The 16,163-nt window shown below is 38.3% G+C and overlaps 1 protein-coding gene across 9 annotated transcripts in view; it reads right to left on the reverse strand.

Annotated features, from left to right (window-relative positions):
* Positions 1 to 16,163, reverse strand: part of LOC113044609 (runt-related transcription factor 1-like) — a 53,641-nt gene that overhangs the window by 13,568 nt on the left and 23,910 nt on the right. For 5 of the 9 annotated variants that reach the window (XM_026204729.1, XM_026204725.1, XM_026204728.1 and 2 more), the window contains 2 exons: positions 3,432 to 3,688; positions 2,289 to 2,445 (listed from right to left, as the gene is read on the reverse strand). In XM_026204729.1, the coding sequence (XP_026060514.1) occupies positions 2,289 to 2,445; positions 3,432 to 3,688 (414 nt within the window). Of the gene's footprint in view, positions 1 to 2,288; positions 2,446 to 3,431; positions 3,689 to 5,874; positions 6,941 to 8,754; positions 9,360 to 10,113; positions 10,764 to 16,163 lie in introns of those variants that run through there. The other 4 variants (XM_026204733.1, XM_026204730.1, XM_026204727.1 and 1 more) reach the window with 3 other exon arrangements.

Raw genomic sequence — 16,163 nt, forward strand, 5'->3', positions numbered from 1 at the left:
TAGACAACTGAATACAATGATATGATAATTACAGTAATATGTGTTTGGACATACAGTGAGGTAATCTTTGAGGTACCTTCGAGAACCCCATAAATACCGTAGTAAACAGCCACTACTGTGGTAATATTATATACACAGCACTTAATGGTTCTTTACCATGGCATTTCTATGGAACGCCAAAGTTCTAACATGGACACATCCAAAAAATTATGGTAGTACCATGGCACTTTTAGTGTAAGAGTATAGCCTTATAAATTGATAAATAGATATGGATATGGTAAATACAATATTATGATATATGAATACAGTAATCATTTAGTACCATGGTAAGTGTTAAATAATATCTATACAGTTTTTTACTCTAAAATTCATGAACCATGGTATTACTTTGGTACTTTTTTAGGACATGGTGCAATGGTATTACTAATTACCAACAAAGTACCAACTATCTGATACCATGGTACTGTCACAAAGTTCCTTGGGGGATCATTTTAATACCATAGCAATCGCTCATGTTTTTTTGGAAATGGGGCCATTGTACTTCTTTGAAGTTTCTTTGAGTCCAATGATAATACCTTCTGAACCCAGTACCATGGTAATACCATGTTGTCGGACATGGAGCATGGTATTAGCATGGCGTTATTTTGAGTATCATGTAAACACCATAGTGCATGTCAAAATCATCTGAAACCATGGAACTTCCACATGTATATGACTGGTTTTTAAACATAAACATTACTCTGGTATACAGTATATGGCACTAAAAGTACTATTTTGTATATGAATTCTCAAGAAATATAAATGCAAAACACTGACTCATCTGTTCCTGTGTAACACACTCATCACAAAACCTTCTGCACTAACACACACACACACACACACACACACACTGTGGTTCAGTGGTTTAGCGTCTGGATGGGAGACGTTCTGTCTGAGAGGCTCAATGCCCAAACAGGGAGGAAGTGTAGAGCGTTTCTCAAGGGGACGTCCCTACATGTGTGCGTGTGTGATGTTGGGGAATTTGTTTATAATTTGTTTATATGTGTCTGTTTTGTAGAGCACTGTACGGTGTGTTGGTGTGCATGGGCAAGTCAAACTCACAAAGCAAGCAACTTTATACATTTTGTACATATAAATGTGCCTGAAGACATCAAGTGAATCACAATGCTGCGAAAACATGGATGGATGGACAAAAAACCCCACACAGATACAGTCTTTGTTGTCTTATCTACTCGTCTGAATAATACAGAGAATACATTAGTTACATTTATCCCTTACTTAACATCCTCTTACTGCTTTTTCTCAATCTGCACTCTTTTCCGGCACTAAACCTAATCACTTCCATCGTAGCAGACCGCAGCTGCTCTTGGTGCTCTCAAACATCGCGTTTCTCAGATAAACAACAGTCTGTGAGGATGTGCATGTCTGAAATGCACTGAAAAGCAAGACTTTCATGCAGTAAAATGGACAAATATGTTTTGTTTAACAATCTTGACTAAACATTTATGCTTTTCTTTGTACACAAACTCAGTTTGCATTTTCAATGCATGCATTTTGTGTTCAAACCATGCAAGCACACCTGTTGCAAACATAGACTTTGTGCCTCTATTATGCTGTGTTCAAATGCTGACACAGACAAAAGAGAGCAGGACAAAGGAGTGTGTATGCATCTGTATATTTATCACAGGCCCGGACATGTAGGTTAAAAGCTGTGGTGTTAGCGTTGAGGGCTATATCAGCAAAATCACATCGGGCCTTGAATAGAGCCCTGCGGGACCCCTCGTTTTTCCAGAAGCCAGTCATTCTGTTGACTAACTACTCTGTCATTACGGAAGCTGGACGATTCATACATCACAAATACAGTAAGAAGTCACTCCTCATTTTCTCACAAATCACATTTTGCTTGCTTTAAACATCTAAAATACAAGCCACAAAAATCGCTTTGTGACCACAGCAGTTCGATAATCAGATGGTGGTACAAAGGACTGGATGAACAGCAAGTGTATATAAAGCGTTGTGATTTAAATAGATAAGATCTGTAGTATTTGACTGCACTGGCCACACACCACAGGAAGTGAAAGCGACAGGTAACAGTCTGCACTGACGTGTGTGAGTTCTATTTCAGAACACACATTAACACACACATTTAACCATGCATGTACACAAGTAGACACTGGCATTAAAATATCTCCGTCACGGCTCAGCGGTGAGTCTTCATCAACTGTTTCCTCTTCTCAAACATGTGTATGTCTAGGTGAGGAGCACTTTAAGCATTATATGCCTTTTACCTCGTCCGCTGCGGCCAACGAAACGCAGGTCATTAAAACGAGCCACTTGATTCTTGATGGCAGCTGTGGCATTGCGGAGTTCGGCAGAGTAATTCTCATCATTGCCGGCCATCACTGTGACCAGAGTGCCATCTGGGATGTCACCGAGGGCAACCACCTGTCAACCAATGAATAAAGAAGATATGTAAGACACATTTAAGCCTTTGTCAAAACTGCATTTTAAAAACAAGTGAGTTATCACATTGATAATGTAGGACGAATAATGAAGAAGACGAAAACAATCAAAAAACATAATATTAGCAATATGATAGAAGTATATAAGATTATATATATATATATATATATATATATATATATATATATATATATATTATTATATATATATTATTATTTTTTAAAGAAGTTTTTATACTCGCCAACACTTTATTTGTTTGCTCAGTTATACAACATTTTTACAAAACATTTTTCTGTGAATACATTGTAAAATGTAATTTATTGCTTTGATTTACTATCATTACTTCAACTACTGTTTTTTTTTTAAATGTATCTATGTATTAATTCCTTTATTTTCTGCAATCTTATTGACCCCAAACGTTTGAAGACGTACTAAAAGATCTTATTTAATGACTCTATCACTGAGCAAAAACATTGGGCAGAGGGTAAAAAAAAGAAAATACGAGAACCAAACAACATTCAAATCCAAGTTACAGTCCTGCATTACATCTACTTGTGCATTATCTCCACATCTAAACTAAATGAGAAGGTTATTTGCATATTAACTGTAAATGTCAGCACATTCTTCAGCTCTTTGTTTCAGAGCACACACATGCCTCACAGCACTACGCTCTGGTTTTGGCAAGACTGGGTGGTTCGCATTTTTACCGTCATTTGCCAAATGCGGACGATGATGAAAGTTTTTGCGGTCACCCGTGACAACAGGAGATTAACAACAATTACTGACGCTTCCCGCCAAATCATTAGCTTAATTAAGGATGTGCATTAAAAAAGGCCAATGCCCGATTGTAAGATTTTAAAACGTCCTCGAGCCTGGAAAAAAAAATGCATGCATAGTTTTTCATAATGCATAATATTATTAAACCATAAGATGTCATTCACAGATACCAGTGGTCTGCGGTCAGGTACCTTGAAGGCGATGGGCAGCGTCTTGTTGCAGCGCCAGTGTGTTGGCAGGACGGAGCAGAGGAAGTTGGGGCTGTCGGTGCGCACCAGCTCTCCTGGGTGGTCGGAAAGCACCTCCACCATGTTCCGGTCAGCCATACGCAGTTTGCCCATCAGGGCGGCGCCGCTGCTCTCCTGAGCCCCCAGGGGCAACCCCTCATTCATCTTCCCCGAGCTCAGGGTGGTCGAGGGAGGCGTGAAGCGTCGCCCAGGCGCAGGTTCTGAAACGCAATCGTGCATTAGGCCTTTCACTCAACTCAACAACAGGAAAAGTCTACAATTTTGCAAAAATTATATCTGATACGTTTCATGAAAAAATGAGTTACAGATCTAAAGTGAGATTAAATAAGCAACAGCGGATGCTATTGATATGCACACCTGTTACCACACTTCTATATTAATGCACCAAGGGTTGCCTTTCTTTCCACTGTATTACTACACAAAATAATAATTATTTTTTAAACACTGTTAACCACTTGTAGCAGGCCTACTGTGATTTTACTTTAAGTTGGGCCAAAAAAAAAAAAACACTATAGTAAAATCACTGTAATGCATGGTCACATTAAGAAAAATGCAAAAAATGCATAAAACAAACCATCACTTTCACATGTTAATTAAGTAAATCTCAGATGTTGCATAGCTTGGCACAGTGTATTACTAAGCAGAATAATAATTTCTAGTAAAATCATTTATTTATTAAACACTGGTGTCTTAAAAGCACTAAGACACTTTTGGACTTATATTACAGTCATTTTACTTTGAACAGGGCCACTAAAACACTACTTTAACATAGTAAAATCACCATAATGCATGGCTTCCCTTATTTACATCCTTTGACTCCATTGTTACTTTACTGCACACTATGTCGTCATCTGCAGCTGTGCTCAGTGTAAACTTCTGTCTTTTAGTTTTTGTCATGCACAAAATACTACATTTTAAAAAAACACTTTTTCCAAGCAGCTTCTGGTGCTGTTACCCCGGTTGACTTCTGCGCCGGAGCCCATGGCTCTGCCAACCACAATCATTCGAGCCAACCACAACCCATGCCACAAGAGTGCAGTTACACACGTTACAGCGCTGCACAGAGAGAGCCACTGCAGTCTCTCCAAACCCACCGCCCAATATCACCAGACAGAGTCGCTACATCAGGCTAAAACTGGAGTTTGATGATGGCTGTTTGGGGTGAGGGAGATGAGGTGTAGAAAACAGATTTGCATTTGCAGACAGAACAGCACACATTCCGGAAGCCATGCACTTACACACATGGTCCAGACATATGAGGATTTAAAAACAATGACAATGCAAAGAGATATTCATACACCACAGTTCGTGGGACAAAAACAAAACTTTTAAATTATTTCATCTTTTGTTCTAAAAACATTTCTGTCGAGCTTTTAAAAATATTAACTTTATATTCAAATTGGTTTCATACATATTCTACACGCTTTCGGATTTTATGAATGGTTTCATACTCTAATCATTGCTCAATTACTTTTTTCACATTAAAAATATTTTAATAGCATACATAAATATCAAGATGATTCCATTTGTCCTCATTATGAATATAAAAAGGTTAAAATGCAATATTAAGAATAAAGAGGTAAAAATGTAATATTAAATTAAAAACACTGAGAGTCATGAGGGTCTGTGTAGCTCATCTCTATTATTCTCTATTTTTTTTTTTTTTTTTTTTTTTGACAACATAATGATTCCAACTGATTCACTTGGAATTAAATATATATATATATATATATATATATATATATATATATATATATATATATATATATATATATATATATATATATATACATATTGATAACATTTTAATTTTATTTTTCGGACAGTTAATACTAATTAATCTCTGATTATAAATATTAAAATGACATTTAAAAGCTTCATCATGGACAACATACATCTAATACAATAAAGTCAGTTTATATACATTTTTAATGAATCAGCTCATTTGATTTGCCACTCATATTTACCTTTACTTTAAATATCTTTTTTTATAACTAATATTGATTTAGTTATTCATAAACGCATTGCTTTTTATTCATTTTGCCGACTCACTTCTAATTTTAATGCAATGCTATTCTGTTTGAAAAAAAAAACGACCTGCTCAATCCTTTTGCCTTTTTGTATTACTCTAATTATTTTACACTGCTTTGCAGATTTAACTATAGATTTAGTCGTGGCAAATAACGCGAAGTGAACTGAAGTTGAGAGAGAGAGAGAGAATCGGCAGTGTTTTTGACCAGGAATGTCACATTTACAGCACGATATCGTTTAAGGTTAAAGCTTTCCATGATTATTAACAGCTATGAACATTCAGACATCATAAAACGTGACGCGTAAAAATAGACTCGCCAAACCGCCGTTACGCAGAGCTGAGAAACGCGCTTACCGTATTTGGCGTCCCAAAGAAAAACCATTTGGTATCTTTTGAACACCCTCTCAGTCAGGATCAAGATCAGGATCCAGGGCTCCAGACGAGCAGCTGATCAGCGGGATCAAGGGTACGAGCTCAAGCGCGGGGTGGAAAGTTTGCGCGTCTTATTATCCGTTTGGTGAGGTGCAACCCGTGCCGTTCAGTCTGAACCGAACTCGAGACAGTTTATGGAGACGTTGTTGTTCTTTCAGCAGGTGCCATTAAGAGAGGATGATATTGCGCTCGCGTATCCTTTAGAAAGTGTGCGTAAAGTGGCGCATCGTGCAAACGGCGCACCTGACGCCACAGCTTTCGCTTTCAGTCTTTAACTCTATAAAAAACACATGCATTCATCTCTTTAACACTGTATAGAGCTGTTTAAAAGAGAAAGTGTTCTTCCAAATTCCAGGACGCCGCTCCTGATGGAAAGGATGATGCGTTGTGAATGAATCTCCCGGCAGCGACGCGCTTTTACTGGCAATGGGCAGCGCAGGAACGCCAGCCACAAGAGCTCATTTGCATAGGCCTTCCTCCCCGAGCGTTCTAATTGGTGAGCGATGACAGACCTCAACCGGCTCGACCAATCAGAAGACGGTCCGAACCGGGGAGAAAAGTGGATCTGAGCAGTCAATGGAATTCCTCGCGCGCTCGCGTCAAATGCTCCGGTGTTGAATTGTTTGGATTTAAGTTACTTATCAAATGGAAGCTAAAATGCAGGCTAAATTAAAGCAAAAACTGTTTGTTTTAATATAATCTAATATAGCTATCAATTTGAGATATCACATACATTTTTAAAAGTATAAGAAAAACATATAGTATATGGGAAAAAAAAAAAAAGTTTTTCGGTACCAGATGTTGTTTTTATTTTATCAGAAGGAACATGATATCAGCAGAACACGACGGAAACTCCAAAGAACCACGCTGTTCTCCAGGAAACTAGTGTGATGCTAGTAAATCATGCAAACAAGAATTTCATTATAGGAACATCAAGAAACAACAACAACTAAAAAGCTGACAAATCCAAAAAAAAAAAAAAAAAAAAAAAAAAGACTTAAATGTAAAGATATAAATGACAAAAAGCAAGAAATATGAATTCCAGTTAAAATAGTCGGAAGGAAAAAGTTAAATCAACATTTAAAAAAAAAAAAAAAAAAAAAATGGCCACAAAAGTGGATAAGTAAAAGAAACCGACTTGGTAATGATCTAATCTGTGTTTTGTAGCCAAAAGGGGGCAGCAGACGCTCTACATGCGCCCTATGGATCTGTCAGATCCTCAAACTGAATGAACGCATGAAGTGAAAACGGCAAACAACACAGAAATGTCTCGTCATCTTTCAGTAAAATCACCAGAATCTCAATTCATCTGAAAGTGCACAAAAACACTGCCAATTATTTAAAGAAAGCACAGTACTGAGTATAATAATTAATTACAAATAATAATAGCCTTACACCTTGTTTTAAGAAATGCACTTTTCCAGTTCAGAATAGCTCATGCTCCGGATAAACACAGGATGGGAAGCGCACATATAGAACAAGTTTGAAGAATCACAGTTGAGGCCAAATCCACTATCGTTACATCTATCATTTTCAGTAGATGCTTGAAAGAGCATGTTACATTTAAACAGAAGAGCAACGTCTGATGGACTCTATTCATAAGTTCTAATAAAGAACTAAATCATGCATTCTGTAACACCGCAACTGTTGCACATTCCCAAGATAACGTTGCATTAGTCATATCACACTGTGCAGAGTCGTTCATAATAACAGTAACGGAGAACTAAGAGATCTTGTTCACAGGGCCTGATTCATTTGTTAAAATGTAAAGAGCTGCATTATGAGATCCGTGTTATTCACGTTTCACCTTCCTTGTGGTCTTTACTCAACATGAAACACAAAACAACATGCAAATCCTGATATCAGTCGCATGCTAATGAAAACGCAGCCTCGGTACAACTCATCCTGTTCATTACTCAAAGTGTACTCGAGTCAGTCTTTCTGTTTCAGCTCGTGGTGAACTAATACGATGCATTTCGGTTAATCTGACAATAAAGTGTCTTCTATGTGTGTTTGCATGTCAACACATCTACGCAGACTGATTTTTAGTGAAGAACAAGAAAGATGGCTCAGTAAAGTCATATAACGGTCTGAAATCAGCTGGAATCTGAAAGCAAAGATCAATTCCAGGGAAAATAATATAACATGCATGCTAATCATAAATGATTTTCCAGCACGAAGGCACCGCAGGTCTTGGATGTGCAGGATCTCGGTCTTGTGTTTTACTGATTTGGAGAAATCTGATCTCTGAAAGTTGAGCAATCGATAGCGCTTGTAGTCGGCTATAAAATATATCGACAAGCGTTGCAGGGTTACAGATATCCGAACATGTTCGGTCGAGCCATGGAGGACGCACACGCTGACTAAAATATGATTTTAACAGTTTGATACACCTAGTTTCATCCCTCAAATGCTTCCTCTAAACTTAATTCAGTAATTATAATTAAAAACATTTCCGAAAGAGAACTGTTGTTGTTTTAATAAAATGTCAGCATAATGTTACTAGCATTTGGTTAACACTAATAATAAGCTTTAACCAAATGAACGAATATACAATTATCTTGAAAAACAAAGGCCTGATGGTGCACGCACACACACACACACACACACACACACACAATGAAGGCACATGAAGTTGTTGTTCCCGATTTCAACAGTTCCTCTTTCACATTCTAAAGCCATAAAACAAGAGAAACTACAGAGCAGGAAAAACAGAAAAAAGGATGGACGGTGTGATTCATGGAGAACGAAAGCGTGACAGATACAACAGGGGACGACGAACCACAAGAGTTTTGTCTTTACCAAACAGTGCGTTGCTGTTTCGGCCTTTCCTCATGAAGTACATGGCCCACGAGATGGGTCCGGACGCTTTGAAGGGGCACGGATTCATTTCGAGCCGTTCTGATTCAGTCCAGGATTCGAAATACGAATTCCCTCCTTCTCCACGGTGCATTTATAGCCTGACGTCTCCTGCCCTGCTCCATGTTACACAAAACACAGATTCAGAGAAGAGTCATGACTAATATATCCCATCAGTAAGCATGGCCTCAGGAGACTGCCCCGGGGCACTTCTAACCTGCTCATTTCATTTAGCCTCTGATTTCAGCCGTCTCTCCGTGCTGTGAACATGGGGAAGTTAGGCATGAGAGAGCAGGTGAAGTGTGTGAAGAAGAGCATTAGAAATGAAGGAAAACACACTTAAATGCAAAGCAGATTCATTCACTGAACTTTGAGTTGTTGATGTTATTAGCATTATAGCTTCTTCTGATCAGTAGTTTGGTTTCTGGGATCTTTAAACCATGTACATGGATTTTGACAGAACTAGAGAACTCAAAAAAGTTATAAATATTATGTAAAGATGCATTAAAATGATCAAAAGTGACAATAAAGACATAAGTGATAGTGTTACAAAGGATGGCGGATGCTTTTCTTTTTAACTTTCTTATTAGCAAAGAAATGTTTCTTGAGCAGTAAATCATCATATTTTCATGATTTCTGAAGATCATGTGACACTGAAGACTGAGTAATGATGCTGAAAATACAGCGGAGCATCACAGAAATAAATTACACTTTAACACAGATTCACACAGAAAACTGATTTTTAAATTGAAATAATATTTCACAATTTTTACTGTCTTCACTGTATTTTTGACAAAAATAAATATAGCCCTGGTGAGCAAAAAAAAAAAAAAAAACACCAACCGCTAACAGTTGAACAACAGAAATATATTCATAAAAATAATTCTATTTAATTAAACATTGATTATTTTATCCAATATCTGTGTTATGTATCTTATGCTTATCGGAGTATCATGCCAATTAGCTTATACTAATCTAATAAAGTACAAAATTAGCACTAGCTATAATCTCTATATGCTGCTCATCAGTTACAGGCTTTGTATTGTAACTATGTTTGCTTGTATGGTCCCTGTTAAATAAACTTTAAATAAATAAATAAAATAAAAATAAAAAATATTTTCAAATCAGTTTCAAATCATTCACAAAGTTCTATTTACATTTACAGTATGCATCTACATTTTTGCACAATGCCAAAGTCAAAGTTTCACAAACTTTGCCATCAGCGTCTGTCAAATGGAGAAATAGTGAATGCAAAATGCATTGTGCTCTTGTATATCACTGAAGGTGCAGTTTATGCATTACCTGTGAATCAAACTCTTGACTTGTGCATAGATGTGAATGTATGACCCATGACCTCGCTGCCTATGTAGTGAATGGTGGATCTGCCAGTGACTGTAGCGGTTGTTGATGGGTGTCTATGTCTATTTTGGTCTCCATATGAAAGCTGGCATCAGAGATACTGGCAAAGACTCAATTCAGACCACAGATGGAGTTTCAAAGGGTTCGGAGGACTTGGGGTGTCTGGGAGGGGAGCAGGAAAAGGTTGGTAAGCCACAGAGTCGTGCCGGACTGGGATGTGTTTGACAGGCTTCACTGCCGATACCACACAGATGAGGAAAGACACAGCAGATTCAACAGACCACACGGCTGTCTCTACAGTCCTAGCCTTTTCAGTTTTACATGCACACTAACGGCACAGATTTAGATGTCGTTTCCCCTCTGCCCGCAGGCTGTCTGTCCCCTACGGGCCCCCAGAGACGGCCACCCCGGGGCCAGCACTGCTGGGCACACAGGATCAATAATCGCTTCCTGGGGCCCACAATCAATGATGCCAAAACTACTGCGCAAATCCATCACGAGCTCAATACACTGCAATGCATGACTTACTGAAGGCAATTTCATTTAAAAGAGAGAGAGAGAGAGAGAGAGAGAGAGAGAGAGGAAAAAGGGTTTGTACAGTAAATACACTGAAAAAAATATGCAAATTATCTGCAACATTTCCATTTCTGTTTATAGGATATAATAACAGATTTATTCAGTGAATAATATGAGACGTTAAACTAAATTCTTATTATACACAAACATATCAGAGTATAATTAGTTTGATTAAAAATATATTAATTTACTCTAATGTGACATTTTCCCCCAAATCTGAAATAATCATATTATTAATAATATAGATTTCATATGATTAATTTAGTGAATAAAATGTGGCATTAAATAAAATTATGATTACATACAAATATAGCAAACTGAAATTGAAATGTATAAAAACAGATAAAATCGTCTGGATTAATGTCACATTTTTAATTTAATAACAACAATAATATAGATTTACACATAGTAATAAAATGTAACATCAAATCAAATTAGGGTTATATAAAAAACACTCCAAATAGTGAACAAAATGCAAACAATAATTAGAGAGATAATGTCTATTTTTTTATTTTAATTATTTATTTAATTCATATTATCCACTGAATAAAATGAGTCATTGATTCTATTCACAACATCTAGTGTTCAATAAAAACTGATCAAAATAAGGTAGTAATAATAATAGTAATAATAATGCATGTATTGCACAAGTTTCATAGTTTAGAGGAATTAATGCAGGTCTCAGTTAAGTTTAGAATTGGTCTCAAATATAAATTCCTTTGGGAAAAAATTAAACCCAAAACCTCTCAACAACATAGAAATGTTCTAAAAACAAGAACACCTTAGCAACTGCACGGCAACATCAGAACGTGCTCTACATTCTGTAAATGTATCAATCTGTTTCTTCTTTTGATCAGTCGTCCTCTCTCTAACCTCCTCTTTTTCTGTCTGTCTGTCTGTCTCTGTCGTTTCTCTTCTGTACTGTGCTGGAGGTTAGTTAAGAGAGAGGGGGGGGGGGTAACTCAGCTTTCGTGCTCTTTAATAATTCATGCGGCTGTATATTGTGTGGATGCCGTTAACTGCTGCTTAAAAGTAATTAATTGATTTTCTGACATATCGTTTAGCAGCACAGCCAAGTGACAGAGCAAAGCACTTTGCCCTCACACAAACACACACACACACACACACACACACACACACGCACACACACACACACACACACACACACACACACACACACACACACACACACGCACACACACACACACACACACACACACACACACGCACAACCTAGTGAGCTGCCTAACTAGACAACATTATAAGCCATCATAAGTAACAAAACACATGACACAAAAGCTGTTCCTAAAAGCACAGCACCAACAATATGCTGCCTTTTAAGATAACTTGTTTTGCTAAAAGGTAGCTTTAAAAGAAGTATGGATGAAGCAATTTACTGTAAAAATCCATCCATTCATTCAAAGTTCAATAATATACAGTAATTCAAGTTAATTTAATTAATATCACTATGTATCACAAATACTCATTCATGTCATATATTAAATGCACACACACACAATTACAATTCGTGTGTACACTATATTATTATATGATAATATTATGAGTGTTTATGATATGATATATATTCAGCAGTGTTATATAAATATGAATTTTCCACTAAATAATTGAATTACGTAATTGGTCAAAGTTTTTGAAATCTCTATACTGAAAGCATCATGAAAGTTGAAAGTAACTATTTTACCCCATATATATTGAGAGATATATTATAGCATTATTTTATAATTACTCAATCTCTGTGATTTTCCATGTGATCGCTATTTATGTGAAGTGAGTAGTTTGTTCTACTTCCAAGGTTCCATGACGTTCAGAATGTTGCCTTACAAGGCCGCTGCCTATGTAGACAGCAGACAGGTCACTGTGTTTTGGAACAGAAGTACAGAGACTAACACAGGAGCATTCAACATTGTGATGTACTTTTAATATAACACTGTATGTGTGTGAGGATGTGGACAGGACAGGCACAGCTGTCCTCTGCTCAGGGCCACACACACGCTGGCTTCATCCAGCTGTATTGACATTGCTGCCGTTTAGAGCGTTCCCGTATGGAGACGCGCTCTGTGTGACGTCACCGCAGTCGAAGGCGCTGCTTTTCCCATGGTCCTCCAGTCTGGTCCATGAGCACTACTGAGTTGATTCTTTGCCAGTGAACACCTGCTTCAGAACAGTTGTGTTTGCAGCGTAGCTTTAAGTGCTCACAGAGGGGCCGTCTCGGCCCTTAAGAGGAAACAACAGCACATGGAACGATCCCGCTGTGAGTTTCAATCTATCTCCATCACGGCTCCCAGAAGTCTCGTATACTGTAATGAGAGATCCGACTGATGCACGCTCTAATGGGCTACACACAAAAAACTGCGCACAATCAACTATATTAATATCAAACAGCTGAATGATACATTTACAGTGGATTAAAGCAGAAATTAACAGATTGTATAAAGCCAATGTGACTGAATTAATTCTGTATTAATGCACTGAAAAATGATGTGCATGTAACTTTAAAACTAGAGCTGTCAAATGATTACTTGCGATTAATCGCATCCAAAATAAAAGTTTTGTTTACATAATATAGAGCCTGTCCTCCAACAAAAAGGGTTGTGCGAGCAGCTTTTCACCGACCTTTATTTGCGTTTTAAAGTTAAGCGCCCTCTAGCGAGTGTAAGAATAATGACAGGATCGCGTTGCGTCTGTCGTCATGAAATGACGTGCAACGTCATTATCAATCAAAATGTGCATTTATTTAAATGGAATGTGTGGACTTTTTACACTGAACTCACAGTAATTTGTACATATTTAAGTAGGTGGCTTATTCGCGCGAAAGACCACACCTAACTCCACCCCTAAACCTACCCCTCACATAAATTCATTATGTAAATTATGATTTATGGAGTATTTACATTTTGAGCATGTGCATTCTTTGGGACCGAATCAATAATCGCTTGATTACATATAGTCGTATAATGCAATAATCTACCAACTGAGCTACACGAAACCTGAAACATAGTGCAAATAAAAGAGTGCAAAACATTAATATGAAAATGTCCTGTTGCCGATAGGGGCACGATTGTAGTATACGCTCTGATGGGTTGCATTTCAGGGATTTGGACTAACGACCTATACGAGCGTATTGGTTGGAGGACAGGTTGTAATATATTTGTGGGTACTTTGTACATTTATTATATACACAGTACACACACTCATATTGCGTAAACAAAAACTTTTATTTTGGATGCGATTAATCGCGATTAATCGTTTGACAGCACTATTTCAAACAACATTTCTAAGCCTCTAAATGTTTAACATAATAAATGCTCTAAACATTTGAGCTATAGGCATGAATAATATTTCACTCAAGCATGATGAAAAGTGTGCTTTTAGAAATTAAAGGAAGGATCAGTGAGTCATTTTATTTGAGACAGTAAGAAAGTACCTAGCAATCAGCCAGAATAGGCTAGTAGCTACCTAGCAGAAGCCCCTTTAGTTCAAGACTGGCATTCGACAAGCACTTCCTCTGAAATGGCTGATTGATATTCTGGCACACGGATGAGGGAGTGGTAGCAGAAAGCGCTACAAGATGAAGAGAAAATGCTGACTATTTGAGTCTTTTGACACTGAAGCGCAGATTTATGCTCTCAGTACAGACGTTTACTAGACTAGACAGCTTCAGCAGATATTAGCTGAGGAAAATCAGGAGAGACTAGACAGCTTCAGCAGATATTAGCTGAGGAAAATCAGGAGAGGCTTCAAACTCGAACAGACGCTGGCCTCTGGTGGTTTGGAGTGTCCTGTAAGAGTCTAATGTATAGGTGTGAGTTAGGCCCGGTTTGGCCTGCCACTGCCTGGAGCTCTGTGTGTGGGAGGAGACGACTAGAGATCCGCCTCGGGCACTATTTAGTGCAGTTTGAATGGATGAGTAGATATAGTGCAGCTGACGAACCCCCCCCCCCCCCCCCCACACACACACACACATCACATGCACCGAAAAACTCTTGACCGCTGCAGATCATCTATTATGAAGAAATTTCTAAGTTTATGTCATACATAAATCTTAGAGATGCTTGATGTAGAGATTTAACGCTGATTATAGAACCAGTATTACAGACAAGATGCACATTAAATATCAGGTGATATTTTGTGCATCCCTAATAATATTAAAGTGATACATATCAACACCCTAGCAACCACCTAGAACACCCTAATAAATACCTAACAACTACCCAGAACACCATAATAAATACTTGGCAACCATCAGAACACCCTAGCAACCACCCTGGACACACCTAATAGACACACAGCAACCATCAGAACACCCAGTCACCATCAGAACACCCTAGCAACCACCCAGAACACCCTAATAAACACCCAGCAACCAGAAAGAGCACCCTAGCAACCACCCAGAACACCCTAATAAACACTCAGCAACCACAAAGAACAACCTAGTAAAAACACACAGCAACCAGAAAGAACACCCTAGCAACTACCTAGCAACCACCCAGAAAGTACATTGTACCAAAATACCCAGTTGCCATCAGAACACCCTAGCAATCACCTCTGAACACCCTAAGAAACGCCTAGCAACCATAAGAGATCCCTACCAACCACCCAGAACACCCTAATAAATACCTAGCAACCATCAGAACACCCTAGCAACTACCCAGAACACCGCTAATAAACTACCAATAACCATCAGAACACCCTAGCAACCACCCTAGACACCCCTAATAAACACATAGCAACCATCAGAACACCCAGTAGCCACCGACAACATCCTAATAAACACCCAGCAACCAGAAAGAAAACCCTTCCCAAAACCCTAACCCACTTACCATCAGAACACCCTAGCAACCACCCAGAACATCCTAATAAACACCCAGCAACCAGAAAGAACACCATTCCCAAAGCCCTAACCCAGTTACCATCAGAACACCCTAGCAACCACCCTAGACACCCCTAATAAACACCTAGCAACCATCAGAACACCCAGTAGCCACCCACAACATCCTAATAAACACCCAGCAACCAGAAAGAAAACCCTTCCCAAAACCCTAACCCACTTACCATCAGAACACCCTAGCAACCACCCAGAACATCCTAATAAACACCCAGCAACCAGAAAGAACACCCTAGTAAAAACACACACCAATAATCAGAAGACCCTAGCAACTACCTAGCGACCACCCAGAAAGTACATTGTACCAAAACACCCGGTAACCATCAGAACAACCTAGCAACCACTTCTGAACACCATAATAAACACCTAGCAACCAGAAAGTACACCATACCAAAAACCCTAACCCAGTTACCAACAGAACACCCTAGCAACCATCCAGAACACCCTAATAAACACCTAGCAACCAAAAAGTACACCCTACCCAAAACCACCAAACAACCCTCACTTTTGT

Source organism: Carassius auratus, chromosome 26, assembly GCF_003368295.1.
Source record: "Carassius auratus strain Wakin chromosome 26, ASM336829v1, whole genome shotgun sequence".
NCBI lineage: Eukaryota > Metazoa > Chordata > Actinopteri > Cypriniformes > Cyprinidae > Carassius > Carassius auratus.